The 17,815-nt window shown below is 36.5% G+C and overlaps 2 protein-coding genes and 1 long non-coding RNA gene across 7 annotated transcripts; 2 read left to right on the plus strand and 1 right to left on the minus strand.

Annotated features, from left to right (window-relative positions):
• Nucleotides 1–5,758: 5,758 nt before the first annotated feature.
• On the minus strand, nt 5,759–7,185 carry LOC117923412. Of its 5 annotated transcripts, none has more exons than XR_004652617.1 (3): nt 7,138–7,185; nt 6,193–6,544; nt 5,759–5,997 (listed from the first exon to the last, which is right to left on the minus strand). It is a non-coding gene; the product is annotated as an uncharacterized LOC117923412 (long non-coding RNA). The 5 variants fall into 5 exon arrangements; XR_004652618.1 differs by lacking the exon at nt 7,138–7,185 and adding an exon at nt 6,697–7,131; XR_004652619.1 differs by lacking the exon at nt 7,138–7,185 and having other exon boundaries at nt 6,193–6,383; nt 6,488–7,130.
• A 2,054-nt stretch (nt 7,186–9,239) lies between these two features.
• On the plus strand, nt 9,240–12,092 carry LOC117923987 (5'-adenylylsulfate reductase 1, chloroplastic-like). The gene is made up of 4 exons (XM_034842519.1): nt 9,240–9,365; nt 9,566–9,721; nt 10,375–10,501; nt 10,801–12,092. Exons 1-4 carry the CDS (start codon nt 9,296–9,298, stop codon nt 11,828–11,830), a joined length of 1,383 nt encoding a protein of 460 aa, XP_034698410.1. The 5' UTR covers nt 9,240–9,295; the 3' UTR covers nt 11,831–12,092.
• A 1,825-nt stretch (nt 12,093–13,917) lies between these two features.
• Nucleotides 13,918–17,403, plus strand: LOC117923926 (glucan endo-1,3-beta-glucosidase 1). The gene is made up of 4 exons (XM_034842421.1): nt 13,918–14,253; nt 14,349–15,647; nt 16,409–16,436; nt 16,585–17,403. Exons 1-4 carry the CDS (start codon nt 14,169–14,171, stop codon nt 16,748–16,750), a joined length of 1,578 nt encoding a protein of 525 aa, XP_034698312.1. The 5' UTR covers nt 13,918–14,168; the 3' UTR covers nt 16,751–17,403.
• The last annotated feature ends 412 nt before the right edge of the window (nt 17,404–17,815 follow it).

Here is a 17,815-nt window from a genome sequence, read left to right on the forward strand (position 1 = left end):
AGAGGGTAATCACCATTCTAAGAATGAGAAAGGATGATACAAGGAAAGAATAATATAAGAAAATCACAACTAATATCCTAATATCTCAACTTTCCTAATATCTCAATATTCCTAATATCTTAATATTTCTAATATTTCAATATTCATAATATCTCAACTTTCCTAATATCTCAACACTAAATGATATAAGGAAAGAATGATATAAGGAAAGCATTCCTAATATCTCAACACTCCCCCTCAAGTTGGTGCATAGATGTCACACATGCCCAACTTGTCTAAAAATTTTGAGAATACTTGACTTGAGACAGCTTTGGTGAGGATATCGGCTAACCAATCTTGCTTTCCACCTTGGATCAACTAAGGCTTCCTGCACACTTGGATGTAGGAAAGTTTTTTCCCGTTCGGCAATATGCATCTCCACGAGTTGTGACCAAACGTCATAGTTTGATTCAGTCAAAATAATTCCTATATTGAAAGTACCTTCAAATTGAAAAACAATAATACTTTTTTTCACTCATTTTTTTTTCTCTCTCACAAAGGAGGGACAATTGTTAGCCTTACGGGAAAATATCCAGGATTTCAGTTCCCTGGCTCTGATACCATTTTCAAATTGATGAATGATAGTTTTTCATTCATACTTTATTTCGTTCATGTAGAGAGTATATATAGAGGGTAATCACCATTCTAAGAATGAGAAAGGATGATACAAGGAAAGAATAATATAAGAAAATCACAACTAATATCATAATATCTCAACTTTCCTAATATCTCAATATTCCTAATATCTTAATATTTCTAATATTTCAATATTCATAATATCTCAACTTTCCTAATATCTCAACAGGCTTCACGGACAAATTTAAGGTTTTAATTTTAATATTCTTGTTAAAATTTGGACTCCAATTTTGTGAATCCAAATTTAATTCTCGAGTCAAGGATTTAGTCATTTAAACCTAATTTGAACTTAATTTAAATATTTTTACAATATTTGTAACTTATATTAGTGTATATTATACATAACAATTTTCATTTTAGATATTTTAAAAATAAATTTAAAATATAATATTTATCTTCTTTTTTTCAAATATAATATTTTTTTGCTATTTAATTTTTAGTATAAGTTATAAAGAAAAATAATTAAAGAGATCCGTAAAATGATAAAATGGAATTAATTAATTAAAAAAAATACAAAATGACACGATGGAAATGGAAATGATAAGGGAGATACGGGGAAATACATAAAATCAAACACATAATAACAAGAATTATGTAAATATTTCCGTGAATCCAGAGTAATAAAATATCAAAAATATTTTATTTTTTTTAACTATAAGAAATAATATTTGTTTCCTTTGATAAAGCTAGGCTCCATGTCAACGTCTCTTAAACATCAAAAGGGTGCCACCCACCCACCCACCATCTCTTTAAACTTTCTCCCTCTTTCTACTCTCTGGGTCACTTGTTGCCCTAAGCTTTCATGTCTTTGTCTAATTTGGTAGCTTTCAAATCAAATGTTCCATCTTTTAGGAGGTGCAACTCGGGTAGGTTAGTCTATAATGTCGTATCTAAAACAGATTTGAAGAATTACTTTTAACATTAGATTTAAATTGGAGTTAAATAAATTTAGTTCTAATAAAATTCGAGCCAGAGATACGATAACTTATTTTTAAAATATAATTATGTTTTATCTTGCAAAAAATATAAATAAATTATTTTTCTTCCTCATTATTATTTTTCTAATATTATGTTATTTAAAATTAAAAAACTATAATAGACTGATCAACTCAAATTTAATTCATATAGCTTGATTAATTTGATCCATTCAAGTGTAATGTTTAAAAAAAATAGATCAAATAAAATTGACGTTAAATAACTCAAGTTAGACATAAGGTAACTTGATGTGTCAAAACCACGTATTAATATAGTTATTTTTTTTATTATTTCTTGTGTTATGAGTCACTTTTAATAGCCTTTATTAATTGATTAATTATGATTTACTTTGGAACAAGTTTACACGGCTCTGCAACACAGTGATACGTAACATAGAAATCACACTTGGAAAGGAAGGGATGAATCCAATCCGAGACAAAAAGAAAGCATTTTTTTATTTTTTTTAAGATTTTAGATAAGGGATTAAAGAAAACGAGATTCAAGATGCAACTACAACAAAAAATAAAAATAAAAAGGAGAGGGGTGTGTTTTTGTCTGCAAATCATTTTTCCCTGGTTCAAATCCGGGTGTCATAACCTGTGACCTCACATTTGTAGGCACATCACTCAAAAACTCAAAGTCCTTTCCTGATATTCAACCAGTATGTACAACATACAGAAGTGTCTAAAAGAATGGTTTAGGACATGGTTAAAGTCCCATAATAATATACCCAAGCAACCATGCAGGTTATTTGTTAGACATTTGGGTTTTGTGCAACTCTTTTGAGGTAATCTACCTCGTCAACCGGGACCTACAAATACAGAACAACTAAGCATTACATACAAGACTCAGAGATTAGGCGGATACAACTATATAAACATCCAAATTGAAGGAGACTGAGTTCAGAGCTAACAAAATGGCAATAAGCATAGAAGAGGAAAGTAAGTATCTAAGCATTGTATGTGTTGATGTATTAGTTTAGGTTGACAATTTTTATTTTTTTATTTTTTTATTTTTTTACTGAGTCCGATGTATGGGTACCCAAGCAGTGAGGTGACCGGGTGGATACCCCAGGAGTGAAGCGTCCGGGTGAGCAACCCATCCCAAACTGCAGCTCCCATTTGACCATGGTTATCCAGACTGTCAACCACCACAAATGGACCCGTTAAACATCCAAATTTTGTATACCTAGGGGTTTCTAGTTAGTTTTTCCACGTTACATCTTGTGTCACTTGTGCAATTAAATATCCTTTTGCATGGCATTAATGAAATTTTTTAATCATTAATTGACATATATGTTGAAATACTTGAAAATACTTATAAATTGTAACTTTGGAGTCTATCTCTCTTGGACTACCTATTCGCCTCCTCAAGATAGTTTCAATAATGAAGAACAAGATCTTTCAGTATGCCAAGCTCATCTTTTAGAGGTGCCCAAATTCAGAAGCTTTCGGTTTATCCCACAATCATCACCACCTGGGAAAGGGTTCCCAAATGAAACTCAAACTTTCACATCTATGAGTTCAGTGAATTATAGGTCTCTATGCCTGTGAAAATTGTTGCAAAAGTTATGTTTTGGGCTTCCCATCCCAACATAATAGCATTTTCAAAACCCAACAATGGGAAATATGAGAATCAGCTTTTAATATGAAAAGTTTTATCATTTTTGTGCACTCTGAGCTGGCTCCATCTTCTGTGCCCAAATTCCCCTCCGTTTCTCTAGCTCAGCATCATCCCAACCTCTATATCACAAAGCTTTTTCTCATCTTTCTTCACTCCCGAAAACCCAAAATTTTTCATTTCAGTTCAGAAACCCAAATCCAAAACTCCAAGACGGTGTCAAAATGCGTCTTTCGGCTCATCTAGGAGCCATAGGAGTCCAAGAGAATCCGGGAAAAACAAAATGGAGCTCAGGTGGAGAGAATGGGTACCCAAAAACCGAAGCCCTAACCTCCAAATATGTCCTAGACTTGCAAATCCGTGTCCAAGATAGCTCTATTAGCAAGAAATAACACCAAACATCTCTCTTAGACCATTAAATCGGCAAAGCCTTTGAAGAACCAGAGGAAATGGTGCAGAAAATGAAGTACGGGAGACTATTAAAGTATTGGGTCTCAACGAACCGGTCGACCAGTTACTGTACCTTAGGTACTACCTTAATAGCCCTTATGTACGACTTTAATCTACCTTAGGTACTACCTTAATTAACCTTAAATACTACCTTAGTTAAACTTAAGTATTACCTGTGTGAAGCCTCAAAACTTCATTTGTGAATATTACTTACTTCATTTGTAACCTTTAGAGCATGCCATTTTGTGATTAATTAGTGTGATCAGTTGGTTCAACTTCGGTATTTTGGTGACTGTACCTTAGGTACTACCTTAATAGCCCTAAGGTACTACTTTAATCTACCTTAGGTACTACCTTAACCTACTTTAGGTACTACCTAAGTAAAACTTGGGTACTACCTATCTGAAGTCTCGGAACTTTATTTGCGGATATTACTTACTTCATTTGTGACCCTTAGAGCACGTCATTATGTGATTAATTAGTGTGATCAATTGGTTCACCTTTGATATTTTGGTAACTATACCTTAGGTACTACCTTAATAGCCCTAAGGTACTACCTTAATCTACCTTAGGTACTACCTTAACCGACCTTAGGTATTAATTAAGTAAAACTTGGGTACTACCTATCTAAAGCCTCGAAACTTCATTTGTGGATATTCCTTCCTTCATTCTCGATCGGACCTCGACTGGAAAGGGGTAACCGGTCGATCAGTTTTATGTCTAAAATTGAAAAGGACACCAACCCGCTCCTAGAAGTTGAATGAGCTTAACAAAGGTAGTACCTAAGGTCGGTGAAGGTAGTACCTAAGGTACGTCACCAAAATACCAAAGGCGAACCAATTGACCACACTAATTAATCACATAATGACGTGCTCTAAGGGTCACAAATGAAGTAAGTAATATCCACAAATGAAGTTCCGAGACTTCAGATAGGTAGTACCCAAGTTTTACTTAGATAGTACCTAAAGTCGGTTAAGATAGTACCTAAGGTACAGTCACCAACATGCCAAAGTTGAACCAACTAATCACAAAATGACATGCTCTAAAGGTCACAAATGAAATAAGTTTTGAGGCTTCACACAAGTAATACCTAAGTTTAACTAAGGTAGTACCTAAGGTCAGTTAAAGTAATACCTAAGGTAGATTAAGGTCGTACCCAATGGCCATTAAGGTAGTACCTAAGGTACAGTCATCGGTTGAGGTCCAGTCGAGGATCGGTCGATCAGTTCGTTAAGACCCAATACTTTAAGAGTCTCTTGTGCTTCATTTTTTGCACCATTTCCTCTGGTTCTTCAAGGGCTTTGTCGATTTAATAGTTTAGGAGAGATGTTTGGTGCTATTTCTTGTTGTTAGAGCTATCTTGGACACGGATTTGCGAGTCTAGGACACATTTGGAGGTTAGGGTTTCGGTTTTTGGGTACCCACTCTCTCCACCTGAGCTCCATTTCGTTTTTCTTGGATTCTCTTAGACTCCTAGACGAGCCGAAAGGCGCATTTTGACATCATCTTGGAGTTTTGGATTTGGGTTTTTAAACAAAATGAAAGATTTTGGGTTTTCGGGAGTAAAGAAAGATGAGAGAAGCTTCCAAATGAGAGAGGGTGATATGGAGGTTGAGATGATGCTGAGGATGCTGAGCTGGAGAAACGGAGGGGCAATTTGGGCACAAAATATGGAGCCAACTCAGAGTGCGCAAAAATGATAAAAATTTTCATATTAAAAGTTGATTCTCATATTTCCCATTGTTGGGTTTTGAAAATGCTATTATGTTGGGATGAGAAGCCCAAAGCACAACTTTCCCAAAATTGTTTCCCAAATCGAACTATTACACACACAGTGCTTGAATTTATCTTCTGTCACAAATTGTACTGAAACAAAGCACATTTGTAGTGGAGATCATTGTAGGTTTGTTCAGGAACTTTTCCCAAGTCCCCTCCAGACTCTGTATGCAGTTCATGTACTTATCTTAATTTTCTGTATCAACACTTTCCCTAATTAACTAGTTAATGTCATATGCCCGAGCTGAATTGAACTTGTACAAGGGAAAAACTCACTATTTATACGTATCATGGGTAGTAATAGCAAGCTAGGACAGATAGAGCATTCAAGGAAGTGTTATGAAATGAAGATATATACAAAGTTCCTGAAAAAATAGTAAACTAGCCTGTGCTGCTGTCCATATGCTGTTCCGTTGGTATACTCAGTCACACCATGATCATAATTCAGCTCCAGAAAGCTGTTTCATCTTCATCTCCATACCCCAACAAGGCTACGGCATACTGTAAAAACACAGAATGGAAATGAGGAGATTGGATCAGCCCCAAGAAAAACTAATATGCTAAAGTGATGAAAAAAACACAGTTCATCTTGTATTAATCAGGCCTGCATAGAGGGGAAAACCCGAAACAGAAGAAACATTAAGAGAACAAATGCACATAGCTTTGATGTGATTATAAAGACCAAGCAAGGAAGACCTTTGATAGAACTTCACAGAGTGGTTCAGGAGCCAGCTCTGAGACCAAATCATGTGCTTAATGAACCGAGGAACTATACTACTGGCCCGAGACATATTCATCATACACTGTTTAGAACAAGCATAATATCAAACACCTGGAGTGCTCCTGAAGATGCTGCAATGCCAGCTCAAGATGATGAACTGATTCAACTGAACTAGCAAGAATAACAGGTATAAGTATCGAACCAGGGTTAAATTATAAGGGAAAATCAAACAATTCATGGATTTAGAACATAGAAATCAATATACTCCACTGCAAAAGTAGATTCTTCAGGGCCAGCCTCAGCCATATTCTAATGAATTCAATTTCTCTGTTCCCAATTTACAAATTATGAGTAAAAATCAAATATATAACCAAAAAATTTTCATTACATTTTCCATACTTGAGCATCCAGGAAACTATACAAGGAAATGCGATTCCAATATTTTCTGTTTCCTATCCAAACACCTTCTCTTTTCTTACCAAGAAGATGTTTGTTTCTCTGTGGCTGATGCAAAGACACAAAATGAAAAGCTATTGGAAGATAACAAGTCTGCTTTTATGTGTTTTTTTCATTTTTTCCCTGACGATTTTCTGGCAAGCAATCAGTAGGAGAATGCTGATATTCCTAGGCATATACAGTGTTCTGCTTGCGCCAATTCAATTAGGGTTTTGTTTCAAGCGTAAGGAAATAAATCAAAACCGACAATCAAACACAGCAATCTTAATGTGGGTACCGAGTTTTTTTGGCTTATATTTATTTTCCTGATGATTTTCTCATGAAACAAACAGTACTGCACTACGCAATTCTCATGCAAGATACATCCAAAAAAAATGAATCAACAAAACCTAATTATGATCTGCAAAATTATTATCAAATCATCTGTATAAATGTGCTCATTTTCTGAATCAAAACATGTTTACCAGATTGTGGATAAGAAGAGTTGACACCGAAGAGCCCACGGATGATGGTCTTGGATTCATTCATTCTCAAATTAGAGATTAGAAAAAAAAAATACTTTTTTTTCTTCTTTTTTTTTTTTCCAAAAGCAAATTGAGGAAAACTATTAAAAAAAATAGATTAAAAAAAAAAAAAAAATATATATATATATATATATATATATATATATATATATGTTTAAATCCAATAAATTATTTTTATTTACTATTTCAAACTTATTTCATTTATTTTAATCTATCAATATTTTTCGGAACTAAATATAACCTTAGATAATAAAATTAAAAACTATTTATGAAAAAATTGGATACATATCTAAAAATTATACTATTTCTTTGTAACGATATTATTCTATTTGTATTTTTATCGAATAATTTAGATTTTATTATATACTTTCAATTATATAAATTATTATTATTATTATTATTATTATTGTCTTATTTTATTTATCTCATGCAATGGTCAAATTTCATCATATTTTTAATAATATAAAATTTTTTTACTTCATTTGATCATACATTCATTTTATTTTTTATTTTTTCCTTTTTTTTCATTGCACATTCATTCCCCACTTATGTAATGTGATCCATGTATTATGTCCAAGTTCATAAATTTCACTTTTAGGTTTTTACTAAAATTATTAAATTTATGAAATGATAATTTTTAGTAATTAATTAAGTCATCTTTTTTTTTAATTATTATTTCATATACATTTTTGTAAAATTGTTCAAAATTGTGAATGATAACATAATAAATAACTACATTAAAAAAAACTTCATTCCATTTACCTTAATACACCTGTTTTTTAATTAAGTAAGCTTGATATTTTTTAAAAAATAATTTTTAAAAACAAGTTTCAAAACCCAAATTATTATTATATTCCATTCTTTTTTTCTTTTTAAGGCAAATAAGGAAAATAGTCCTTTTGAAATGGTTTTCCTTCTTAGCATTTCCTTTACGGTATGAACATAAAATGATAATTTTTGCTTAAAAAATTTAAAAATATTTAAAATTAAAATATGTGAATCTTTCAAAAGATATTTGACCCTTTTGAAATCCAAAGGTTAGGGTTCGATTCAACCAATGCCATTATGAATATAATACGATGAATCTTCCAAGCAATGTGTTAATAATTAATACCTTTTAAAAGTGAAATTAAAATATTGGTAAAAAGAAGATTCTCAAAGCTATGGCTGCATGAGAATGGACCACCCACTCACTCTTATTCCTGCTTTGAATTTTTTTTAAATAATAAAAGATCACTTAACTTGTTTGGGGTATTTGGACACTCTTATTATTTATTTGATCTTAAAAATACAAAAACTCTGAAAATATTGAAAAAATAAAATTTTTACAAATTGTTTAGGAAAATTAAGTTGTCTAAAGTTTTAAAATTTTTAAAAATAATTTTTTTTAAAAGCATTAAATTACTTTTATAGGAAAGTTTTTTTGGTCAAAAATAAATAATTAAAATTAATTATTTATCTTTTGTGATATTTCGATGTTTATATTGATTTATTCATTTGAATTTATCTTTTCAAGCATTTTAGATTCCAAAATTTGGAATATACTTAAGATCCAATAATAATAATAATAATAAATAAATAAATTCCATGAGGCCAGAAAAAATGAGATGATTTTAGCCACCCTTTTTCACACAAAAACAAAATTATTTCACTTTCGTTCTCTTTTTCCTCCAATTTGGGGCCATAAAAATCGTATCATCCCATTTACGAGGTCAAGACTCAAGGATCATATAAAGGAAAAATATTAAATCAAGTGGGCCCAAACGAAATGGGAGACAAGATCATCCACGTGTACGGCGGGGAGCAACTCAAAATTGACTCCTGCATTTTCCTGTGGCATTGACGACCACGTCTCTCGGCGGCCCGCCACGTGACGGAAGCAGTGGCGAATAGCTTAGGTGAAGCCAATGAGGGGATGCCACGTGGAATAACTAATGAAACTTCGCCCTAGGCGGAATAGCGTCCAGGTTCAATGAACCTGAAGGAAGCCCCAGAAGCCCGCAATTATTTAACGCCAGTTCTGCTTTTTGAAGGAAGAAACAGAGAGAAAAAAGAAGAGGAATATCAGGGAATTTTCAGTTTGTAAAAATTTTCTTCAATGGCGTTGGCTGTGACCTCCTCTTCTGCCATTTCTGGCCCGATTTCCTACGCTTCCTCTGAGAACAAAGGTCCCTACTCTGCTCTCTCTCTTTTAAATTTTAATTTTCGATTCCTGAGAAAATTTCTGTATTTTTTTCTCTCTCCTCACCCTTCTCTGATTTCTTCAGTTTCCTCCTAATTTCGGTTTTTTTGTTTGTTTGTTTTCTGCTTTTGATGTTCAATTTTGAGTCTGATGCGTGTTTTGCGATTGTTGTTCTTCTATCTCCAGCTCCACAGATTGGATCATTTCGGCCTGTGGATCGGTCCAATGTTTCGTTGGCAGCTGTGACTTTTTCACGGAGACAGAGCGCGGTGAAGCCGGTGAACGCTGAGCCGAAGCGGAACGATTCGATCGTGCCGTTTGCAGCGACGGTTGCTGCGCCTGGTGAGTTTGTTCTTCATGAATTTTCACCATTTCTCAAGTTAAATAATTACTACTTACACTTCTTGTTTTTTCCCTTTTATAAATCAGTTTTAACCTCGTAAATTTAAAAATATTTCGAAATACATGCACCATTTCACAATTTAAATAATTATTACTTACACCTCTTATTTTTTCCTTTTCTTTTTTATTTTTTTAGATGAAAACTTATTTGAGACCAGTAAAATAAGAAATTTTAAATTTTTTTAAGAAAAAATTATAAAAATTATAATTATAATTTTAAAATTTTAAAATTTTTATTATTGTTATATAATAAAAAAATTATAATATATTTATTTGTAAGGTATTTTTATTAAATTAAAATGATAAATTAATTTTTTTGATAATTTTATTTAATATTATCAACAGATGGTGTTTTTAAAAAATAATTATAAAAGTGTATGAATTTTAAAATAGATGAAAATAAAATTAATTTATAAAAATTGTGGTTTTTTTTTTTAATTAGTGAGTTAAGACTTATTTTTTTTATATTATTATTTTGGGAAAAAATTACATAGTTCCTGAGTTTTGGATTTTTGTGTGGTGGGAGGGAAGTTTTGGAGGGATGTGGATTGTGCAATGACGTGGTTGACCCTTATCCTGTCTTATGCGTGCAGAAGTGGCAGAAAAAGTAGAGGTGGAGGACTATGAGCAATTGGCTAAGGAACTTGCAACTGCTTCTCCTCTTGAAATTATGGATAAGGCCCTTGCGAAATTTGGCAATGACATTGCCATTGCTTTCAGGTATTGTTTTCAGTCTTTTGTCGTATCGTGCTCAAATTACTTTCTACTGTTAGTCATTGAATATGATGAGGAATGTTCTTGTATGTGAAGAATCCAGTTAAGGATTCATATATGTTGCCATCCATTGTAAAGTTTATCAATCTGGCTTCTGCAAGTAGTGAATTTATGGAGGCATTAGGCATTAATGACTGGTTATATGCAGAATTTAGTATAGGCTTAGTCATTCCCTTAAAGAATAACCATCTGATTTGAAACCTGAGTACTGAAAAAATATTTCCTTTCCCTTCTTCTTTTGGCAGTGGTGCTGAAGATGTTGCTTTGATTGAATATGCACGCTTAACTGGTCGTCCGTTTAGGGTATTCAGCCTGGACACTGGAAGGTTGAACCCGGAAACATATCAATTCTTTGACACGGTTGAGAAACATTATGGCATCCGCATTGAATACATGTTTCCAGATGCTGTTGAAGTTCAGGGCTTGGTGAGGAGCAAGGGACTGTTCTCCTTCTACGAGGATGGGCACCAGGAGTGCTGCCGTGTGAGGAAGGTGAGACCCTTGAGGAGGGCACTGAAAGGTTTGCGTGCCTGGATCACAGGGCAAAGAAAAGATCAGTCTCCTGGTACCAGGGCTGAAGTTCCTGTTGTCCAGGTGGATCCAGCCTTCGAGGGGTTGGATGGTGGGGTTGGGAGCCTGGTGAAATGGAACCCAGTGGCAAATGTGCAGGGCATGGACATCTGGAATTTCCTCCGTGCTATGAATGTGCCTGTGAATTCATTGCACTCGAAAGGGTATATTTCAATTGGGTGTGAGCCATGCACTAGGCCTGTACTACCTGGCCAGCATGAGAGAGAAGGAAGATGGTGGTGGGAAGATGCCAAGGCCAAGGAGTGTGGGCTGCATAAAGGAAACCTCAAGCAGGAAGATGGAAACAAAAATGGAAATGGGCATGCAAATGGAGCCGCCACTGTTTCTGATCTCTTCGACACCCAGAGTTTGGTTACCTTAACCAGGACTGGGATGGAGAATTTGGCAAAATTGGAGAACAGAAAAGAACCTTGGCTTGTGGTGCTCTATGCTCCTTGGTGCCCCTTCTGCCAGGCAATGGAGGGATCATATGTTGAATTAGCTGAGAAGTTGGCAGGATCAGGTGTGAAGGTGGGAAAGTTCAGGGCAGACGGTGACGAAAAGGAATTTGCACAGCGGGAGCTGCAGCTGGGAAGCTTCCCCACAATTCTCTTTTTCCCTAAACACTCATCTCAACCCATAAAGTACACTTCGGAGAAGAGAGATGTCGACTCATTGATGGCTTTTGTGAATGCCCTTCGATGAGAGAACTGAGAAGTCAAAGATATTCACCCAATAAACGCCCGCCCTGCTCATTGGGTGATGGAAATTGAAGGGTCTCATTTTGCATCTTATACAGACGGACAACCAGTATAGTATGTGGAGGGTGGACTTGCCAATTCTCCTGTTGGCAAACCAAGGAGTCCACATTCAGTCTTATCTTTGTTTTTGTAGTTCTATCATCCCATGTAATCCCCATTGGTTTTCATAAATACTATTCTATTGGTACAGGTGTTTTTTCTTTTAATCTCTTGGTAGTGAGTATTTTTGAGTTGTTAAGTTAAAATTTATTATTTATTTTTTACTTTAAAAATATTTATTACAAAAAAAATGAATCATACACTTGGGATCATAAATACTTGAATTAAATTATTAAGTGATATTAAGTCAATGAATTCATTTATCAAACACCACCACTAAGTCTGGTTAGAGTTCTTTTGGGAATTCAGTCTGGGTGTAGTTCTATAGAGCGGTTGTGTGAAATGCGTTAAAGAGTTCCTTTTGGGAATTCATTCTGGGTGTAGTGCTATTGAGCAGTTGTGTGAAATGGGGTTTAAGGTTGGAAATAAAGAGGATGGTTGTATGGCCCTTTTTCATCAATGAAAATACAGAGACTGCCAGAATCCCCTTACTCTGTGCCTTGAGAAACCTGATTCCACTTCCCTCACGACCCATTGCATCTATCAAGTATCAAGTGGGAGAAATTTAGACCGTGTAGCTCTGGGAAGAAGGGTCAATCTGGTCTATGGTTAGAGGACCCAATTGGGCGCAGGAACAAGCTGGTGATTTACAATCACAATTCAGAGAACTGACCCAATCTGTATAAAAATTTTCTCCTCCTCCTGAGTCCTGCCTTGTGGAGAATGACATTAGACAATGGTTTGATTACTTGAAAGAATTTTTTCTCCTTCTCATTCTTCTTCATCATACAAAAAAAAAAAAAAATCAATGGGATTGAATGTTATATCCTTTGGTTTGCTTACTCGAAGAACTTATCCAAAAAAAACCAATGGCATTGAATGTTAGTGTTGGCTTCTTCTTCATTATACAAAAAAATCCAAGGGATTAAATGTTATATTGTTGGGAGTTCAATAGAAATTGCATGTAATAATTTCTGGGCATGATATTTTGAGAGCTCTTTGCCACTAGGGTTCCAGCAGTGGCATTGACTGGTGGTTTCCTCCATTGTTTCTTTTGGAGTTGATGCTGTGACTTGTCATCATCACGAGTCCAGTGCTCTCCCCCCATTGGATTCCAACTTCCAATTCCTCCAACTTGCCAAAAAGCATCTTCCCCATCTTCATAATCAATAAAGAAAAAAAGCCCATTTTGCAAGTATAAAAGCTAAACCACCCAATACCCATATTTATTATTATACTTAATTACTTATAGATCAACTTGAGCAGCCACCATAACCACCACTACTGACTAGAATGGTGGTTGAGCTTCAAATGTCTCTCATAAGTCATATCCGTAAATAGACTTTGGATTATAAAGAAATGAGATGTAGAGAATAATAATGTAAAGGGCTTGGTGGGAGGGAGGTGACCCACAATGGGAGGAGACTTGCGCTCGTGACTTTGGATGGTGAACTGGACGCTGTCCTTTTTGGAAGGCTCGTGCTGGTTAGGGTACCAGAGCTACGATGTCGTTTTGCAGCACTGGAAGTCTGGAAGGGGAAGGGGAAGGTGAATGTGGGTCGCCTCTGTCTGTCACTTCATCCATCATCCTCACATACATATTTGGAATTTTGGACGCTTTCCTCTTCGTTGCATCGTCTCAATTCCCTAAGAGAGTGAAATCCCAAATTCCCAAGTTAAACCTCTCAAATTTTTACAAGGAGGATTAAAGCGTGAATTTACTAATTTCTGACAAGTCCATGTCTGAATGACAGCCTGTACTGTAATTCAAAATCCTACCGTAGATTCCAGAGGAGTCACTGTGCACAATTACCATATACTCCCCCACCACACTCCAAAACTACAAAGATGCCTCCACTGTTCCAGTTAAAAGTGCAGAGGAAAAGTACCAAAAAAGAGGTTGAATTTTGCTGTCGGCATATGAGGCCAATGTTGTAATTTCAAACAGAAGAAAGGAAAAAAACAGGAATTAATTCTAGGAAAATGTTTTTGAAAAACAAAAACAAAAACAAAAAAAATCCAGCAACTTGAAAACAGGGCGATTCTTTTCTTTCGATCAATGTCTTGTGTCAGCTGCTGACCCAAGCACACACCACAAGCCACACACGCGAACGACAATTCGAAGAGAGACGAGAGTTTTCAGAAGATAATGCAAGGATCTGTAGCTGAGGCTGAAGGGGAGGATGAAGAAGTGGAGCTCGAGCTTCTCTTCAATGGCGGATTCTAAGCGTTTTCTTCTTGTTTTCTTGATCTGTACGGTACTTTCAGGTAATATCCGAAACCCACTTGTGAAGCCAATGAATTGGGGGACTTGAGGCGACCCTTTTCTCAATTTGGTGTGTTGTTTAATGGGTTTGCTGCAGAATCTGGGATAGTTGCGGAGGTGAAGCAGACACAGGGCAGGGCCGAGCCTTTTGTGGGGGTGAACATTGGTACCGACGTTTCCAATCGTCTGTCGCCGGCAGACTTGGTGGCTTTTCTAAAGTTGCAGAATATTGGTCACGTTCGTCTCTACGATGCCGACTCTGATATTCTCAAAGCTTTGGCTCGGACTAAGATCCGGGTCATCGTCAGTGTCCCGAACAACCAGCTTCTCGCTATCGGGTCGTCGAACGTCACCGCCGCGACGTGGATCGGCCGGAATGTGGTGGCGTACTACCCGCAGACTCTCATCAGCGCCATTGCCGTCGGGGACGAGGTGCTGACCACTGTGTCGTCGTCTGCGCCACTGCTGCTCCCGGCAATTGAGGCGCTATACAGCGCTCTCGTGGCCGCGAATCTCCACACCGAGATCAAGATTTCGACCCCGCACGCGGCGTCGATAATTCTCGACCCTTTTCCTCCTTCTCAGGCCTTCTTCAACCAAACCCTAAACCCAATCATCCTCCCTCTGCTTCAGTTCTTGTCGAAAACTGGTTCACCTTTGATGATGAATCTGTACCCTTACTATGTTTTCATGCAGAACAAGGGGGTTGTTCCTCTGGACAATTCACTCTTCAAGCCCTTGACTCCTTCCAAAGAGATGGTCGACCCCAATACTCTGCTCCACTACACCAATGTCCTTGACGCCATGATCGATTCTGTGTACTGTTCTATGAAAAATCTCAACGTCACAGATGTTATGGTGCTTGTTACAGAGAGTGGGTGGCCTTCGAGAGGTGACTCCAAGGAGCCTTACGCCACAATCGACAATGCCGACACCTATAATTCGAATCTAATTAAGCATGTTCTGGATCACAGTGGAACTCCCCTGCACCCAGAGCTGACTTCTAGTGTTTACATATACGAATTGTTCAATGAGGACTTGAGGTCCCCTCCAGTGTCAGAGGCGAATTGGGGCCTGTTCCATGGGAATTCAACGCCGGTGTACTTGTTACATGTGTCCGGGAGCGGCACTTTTTTGGCAAACGATACGACAAACCAGACATTCTGTATAGCCATGGATGGGGTTGATGCAAGGACCCTGCAGGCTGCCCTGGACTGGGCTTGTGGACCGGGAAGAGCGAATTGTTCAGAGATTCAACCAGGAGAGGGCTGTTACCAGCCCAACAATGTGAAGAACCATGCCTCCTATGCATTTGATAGCTATTACCAGAAGGAAGGGAGGGGTTCTGGGTCTTGTGATTTCAAAGGTGTGGCCATGATCACCACCACTGACCCGAGTAAGTGATTCTACACCACAGCCCCATGATGAATATGTCTTGCTGAATCTGTTTTGCATTGTTGGATTAGTATCTTAATCTTGTTATATCATGTTTCTGAGAAAAATGCTAGTTATCAGTGATTTCTTGAGTATGTTTGTTTAGGAAGAAAATCCAATGAGAAATTTACTCTGTTAGGAACTTAGGATCATGAGATGTACACGCTTAAGTTTGGTTTCTTTTAGAGAAGTCATGAGAAGTAGGTGCGGAAATTAGGTTTTTCAGGCAAATTCCATGGAGTGTTTCTTGTTCTAATGCTGTTATGATCGCATTTGGAGAAAACTTTGCTTTTCTCAAAGGAGTGCTAAATGACAAATTCCATGCCAGTTTTGAGTGGTAATTGGAATGGTAAAAGCTCCATATTTGATTAGCTAATGAGCAAATGGGTTCCAGCGCCAAAATAGTGTTTGGTGCCCACCTTACAGAGGCACTTTTGTTTTTCTATGATTGGATGGCGGAAAATAGCCGTGTATACAGTAAAAATATTCTTCCCATTGGAGGAATATTTTTACTTCTCATCATTGAGCTCCATTTTTGCAATGGCGCATGGAAGGAACAGTGCCATTGCTAAGATTGCCTGGGAAAAATAGTATTGACAATGGCAAAATGGTCTCCTTAGTCCTTATCTTTTCGCGTATTTCTGCTGCTAATGACTCTCAAGGCAACCATGGTGCCATCATCTGATGCCTCTTTTGTTTTCTGTTCTTGTGGAATGTATGCAGGTCACGGGAGCTGCATATTTCCTGGAAGGTGAGGAAGGGCTGGCTTTTGTTAGTACTTTTATTATTGTGTCCTTGTTAATAATCAGCATATTAGTACTCTTATTGTCCCCCATTTCTCTTTTCTCAAGATCATTGAAAGAATCATCCATTAAATAATTGATTCAACTGAATTGCAGTAAGAAGATAAGCAACAAGACCAAGGAAGCAATCAACGGGACTGAGGCAAGCGGTGCAGCAGAGAAGCTGAGACTTGTCACTGTTGGCAGCCAAATAAATAAGGGTTCACACATTTTCTGGGCTTTTGTAGCTTTCTTTGTAGTTCACTATTCTTTCCTTCTATAACACCATGTTGAGGTACAAATAAAACAAATTTTTTGGGGACAAAAGCGATAAAAGAGAATCGTTGGGGGCTCGGCGCTTCACAAAAGAGACGTTACAACATGAATGCTTCATCATCGAGCACCAGAGAAGAAAGGACACCAGGATGGGGTCTGCTGGGGGCCAGGCCAGCCATTTGTGAGACTGTTGTAACTAGTATGATGCCTCAAAAGGGTTGTGAGGAGACTATGTTTCTGCAGAGAATCAAGTACCCCATCATGGAATAGAAAAGGAGGGTTTTGAGCCTTTTATTTGTGGGGTGAAATGTGATGAGTATGTCTTCGAAAGGTTTTTGCCTTTTCTTTTTAGGGTTTTGTAAGGTTCAAAAAAACTAACTACTTGCTGTTCAATTTCTGTAATGGTCATGCATACCTGTTCTGCCTACATAGTCTTCTCTCAAACAGATTGGCCTGGGGATAATCCTCTGACCTATAAGTAAAAGGTATTTTTCTTTTCTCAGATTGGTTTGATCTTGAATTCTTTGGGGTGGGGCCACTGCAGATTGTGATGTAGTTTCTGGGTTTGGCCCTTTTTTTTTTGCAAGTGGGTAACTGGGTATTGATTGCTTTGTACTAGATCTTATGTTATCTTAATAAAAAAGTTGGGTTCTTCGTCGATGACTTTCTCTTAATATTTCGAAGTAGTAAACAGAATTCGATTACTTCATGTCTCTTTATGGTCATTTGTTTTCATCAATTTCCTTGGAGGGTTGATGTCTGGAAACTGGGGGTAGGAATGGGAAAGGGAATGAAAGTGGGTTACAATTTTATGTGGAAAAAAAGTAATTAAAATTCTTATGAGAAAGTTCTAATTTGGATAAAAATAATTTTTTTTTTTTTACAATTTTTTCTCACATTTTTTTAATGATATTAAAAATGAGAAATTATTTTAAATTTTTTTTCCGTTACAAGAATTTTTACCAAACCGTAAGTAAATATTTGAAAATTGGTCTTTTTTGAATCAATAATTTTTTCCAAAAACTCACACTTCTTCGTTTGAAAAAAATATATTAAAAATCCACGTGTAATT

This window comes from Vitis riparia, chromosome 10 (assembly GCF_004353265.1).
Source record: "Vitis riparia cultivar Riparia Gloire de Montpellier isolate 1030 chromosome 10, EGFV_Vit.rip_1.0, whole genome shotgun sequence".
NCBI classification, from domain to species: Eukaryota; Viridiplantae; Streptophyta; class Magnoliopsida; order Vitales; family Vitaceae; genus Vitis; species Vitis riparia.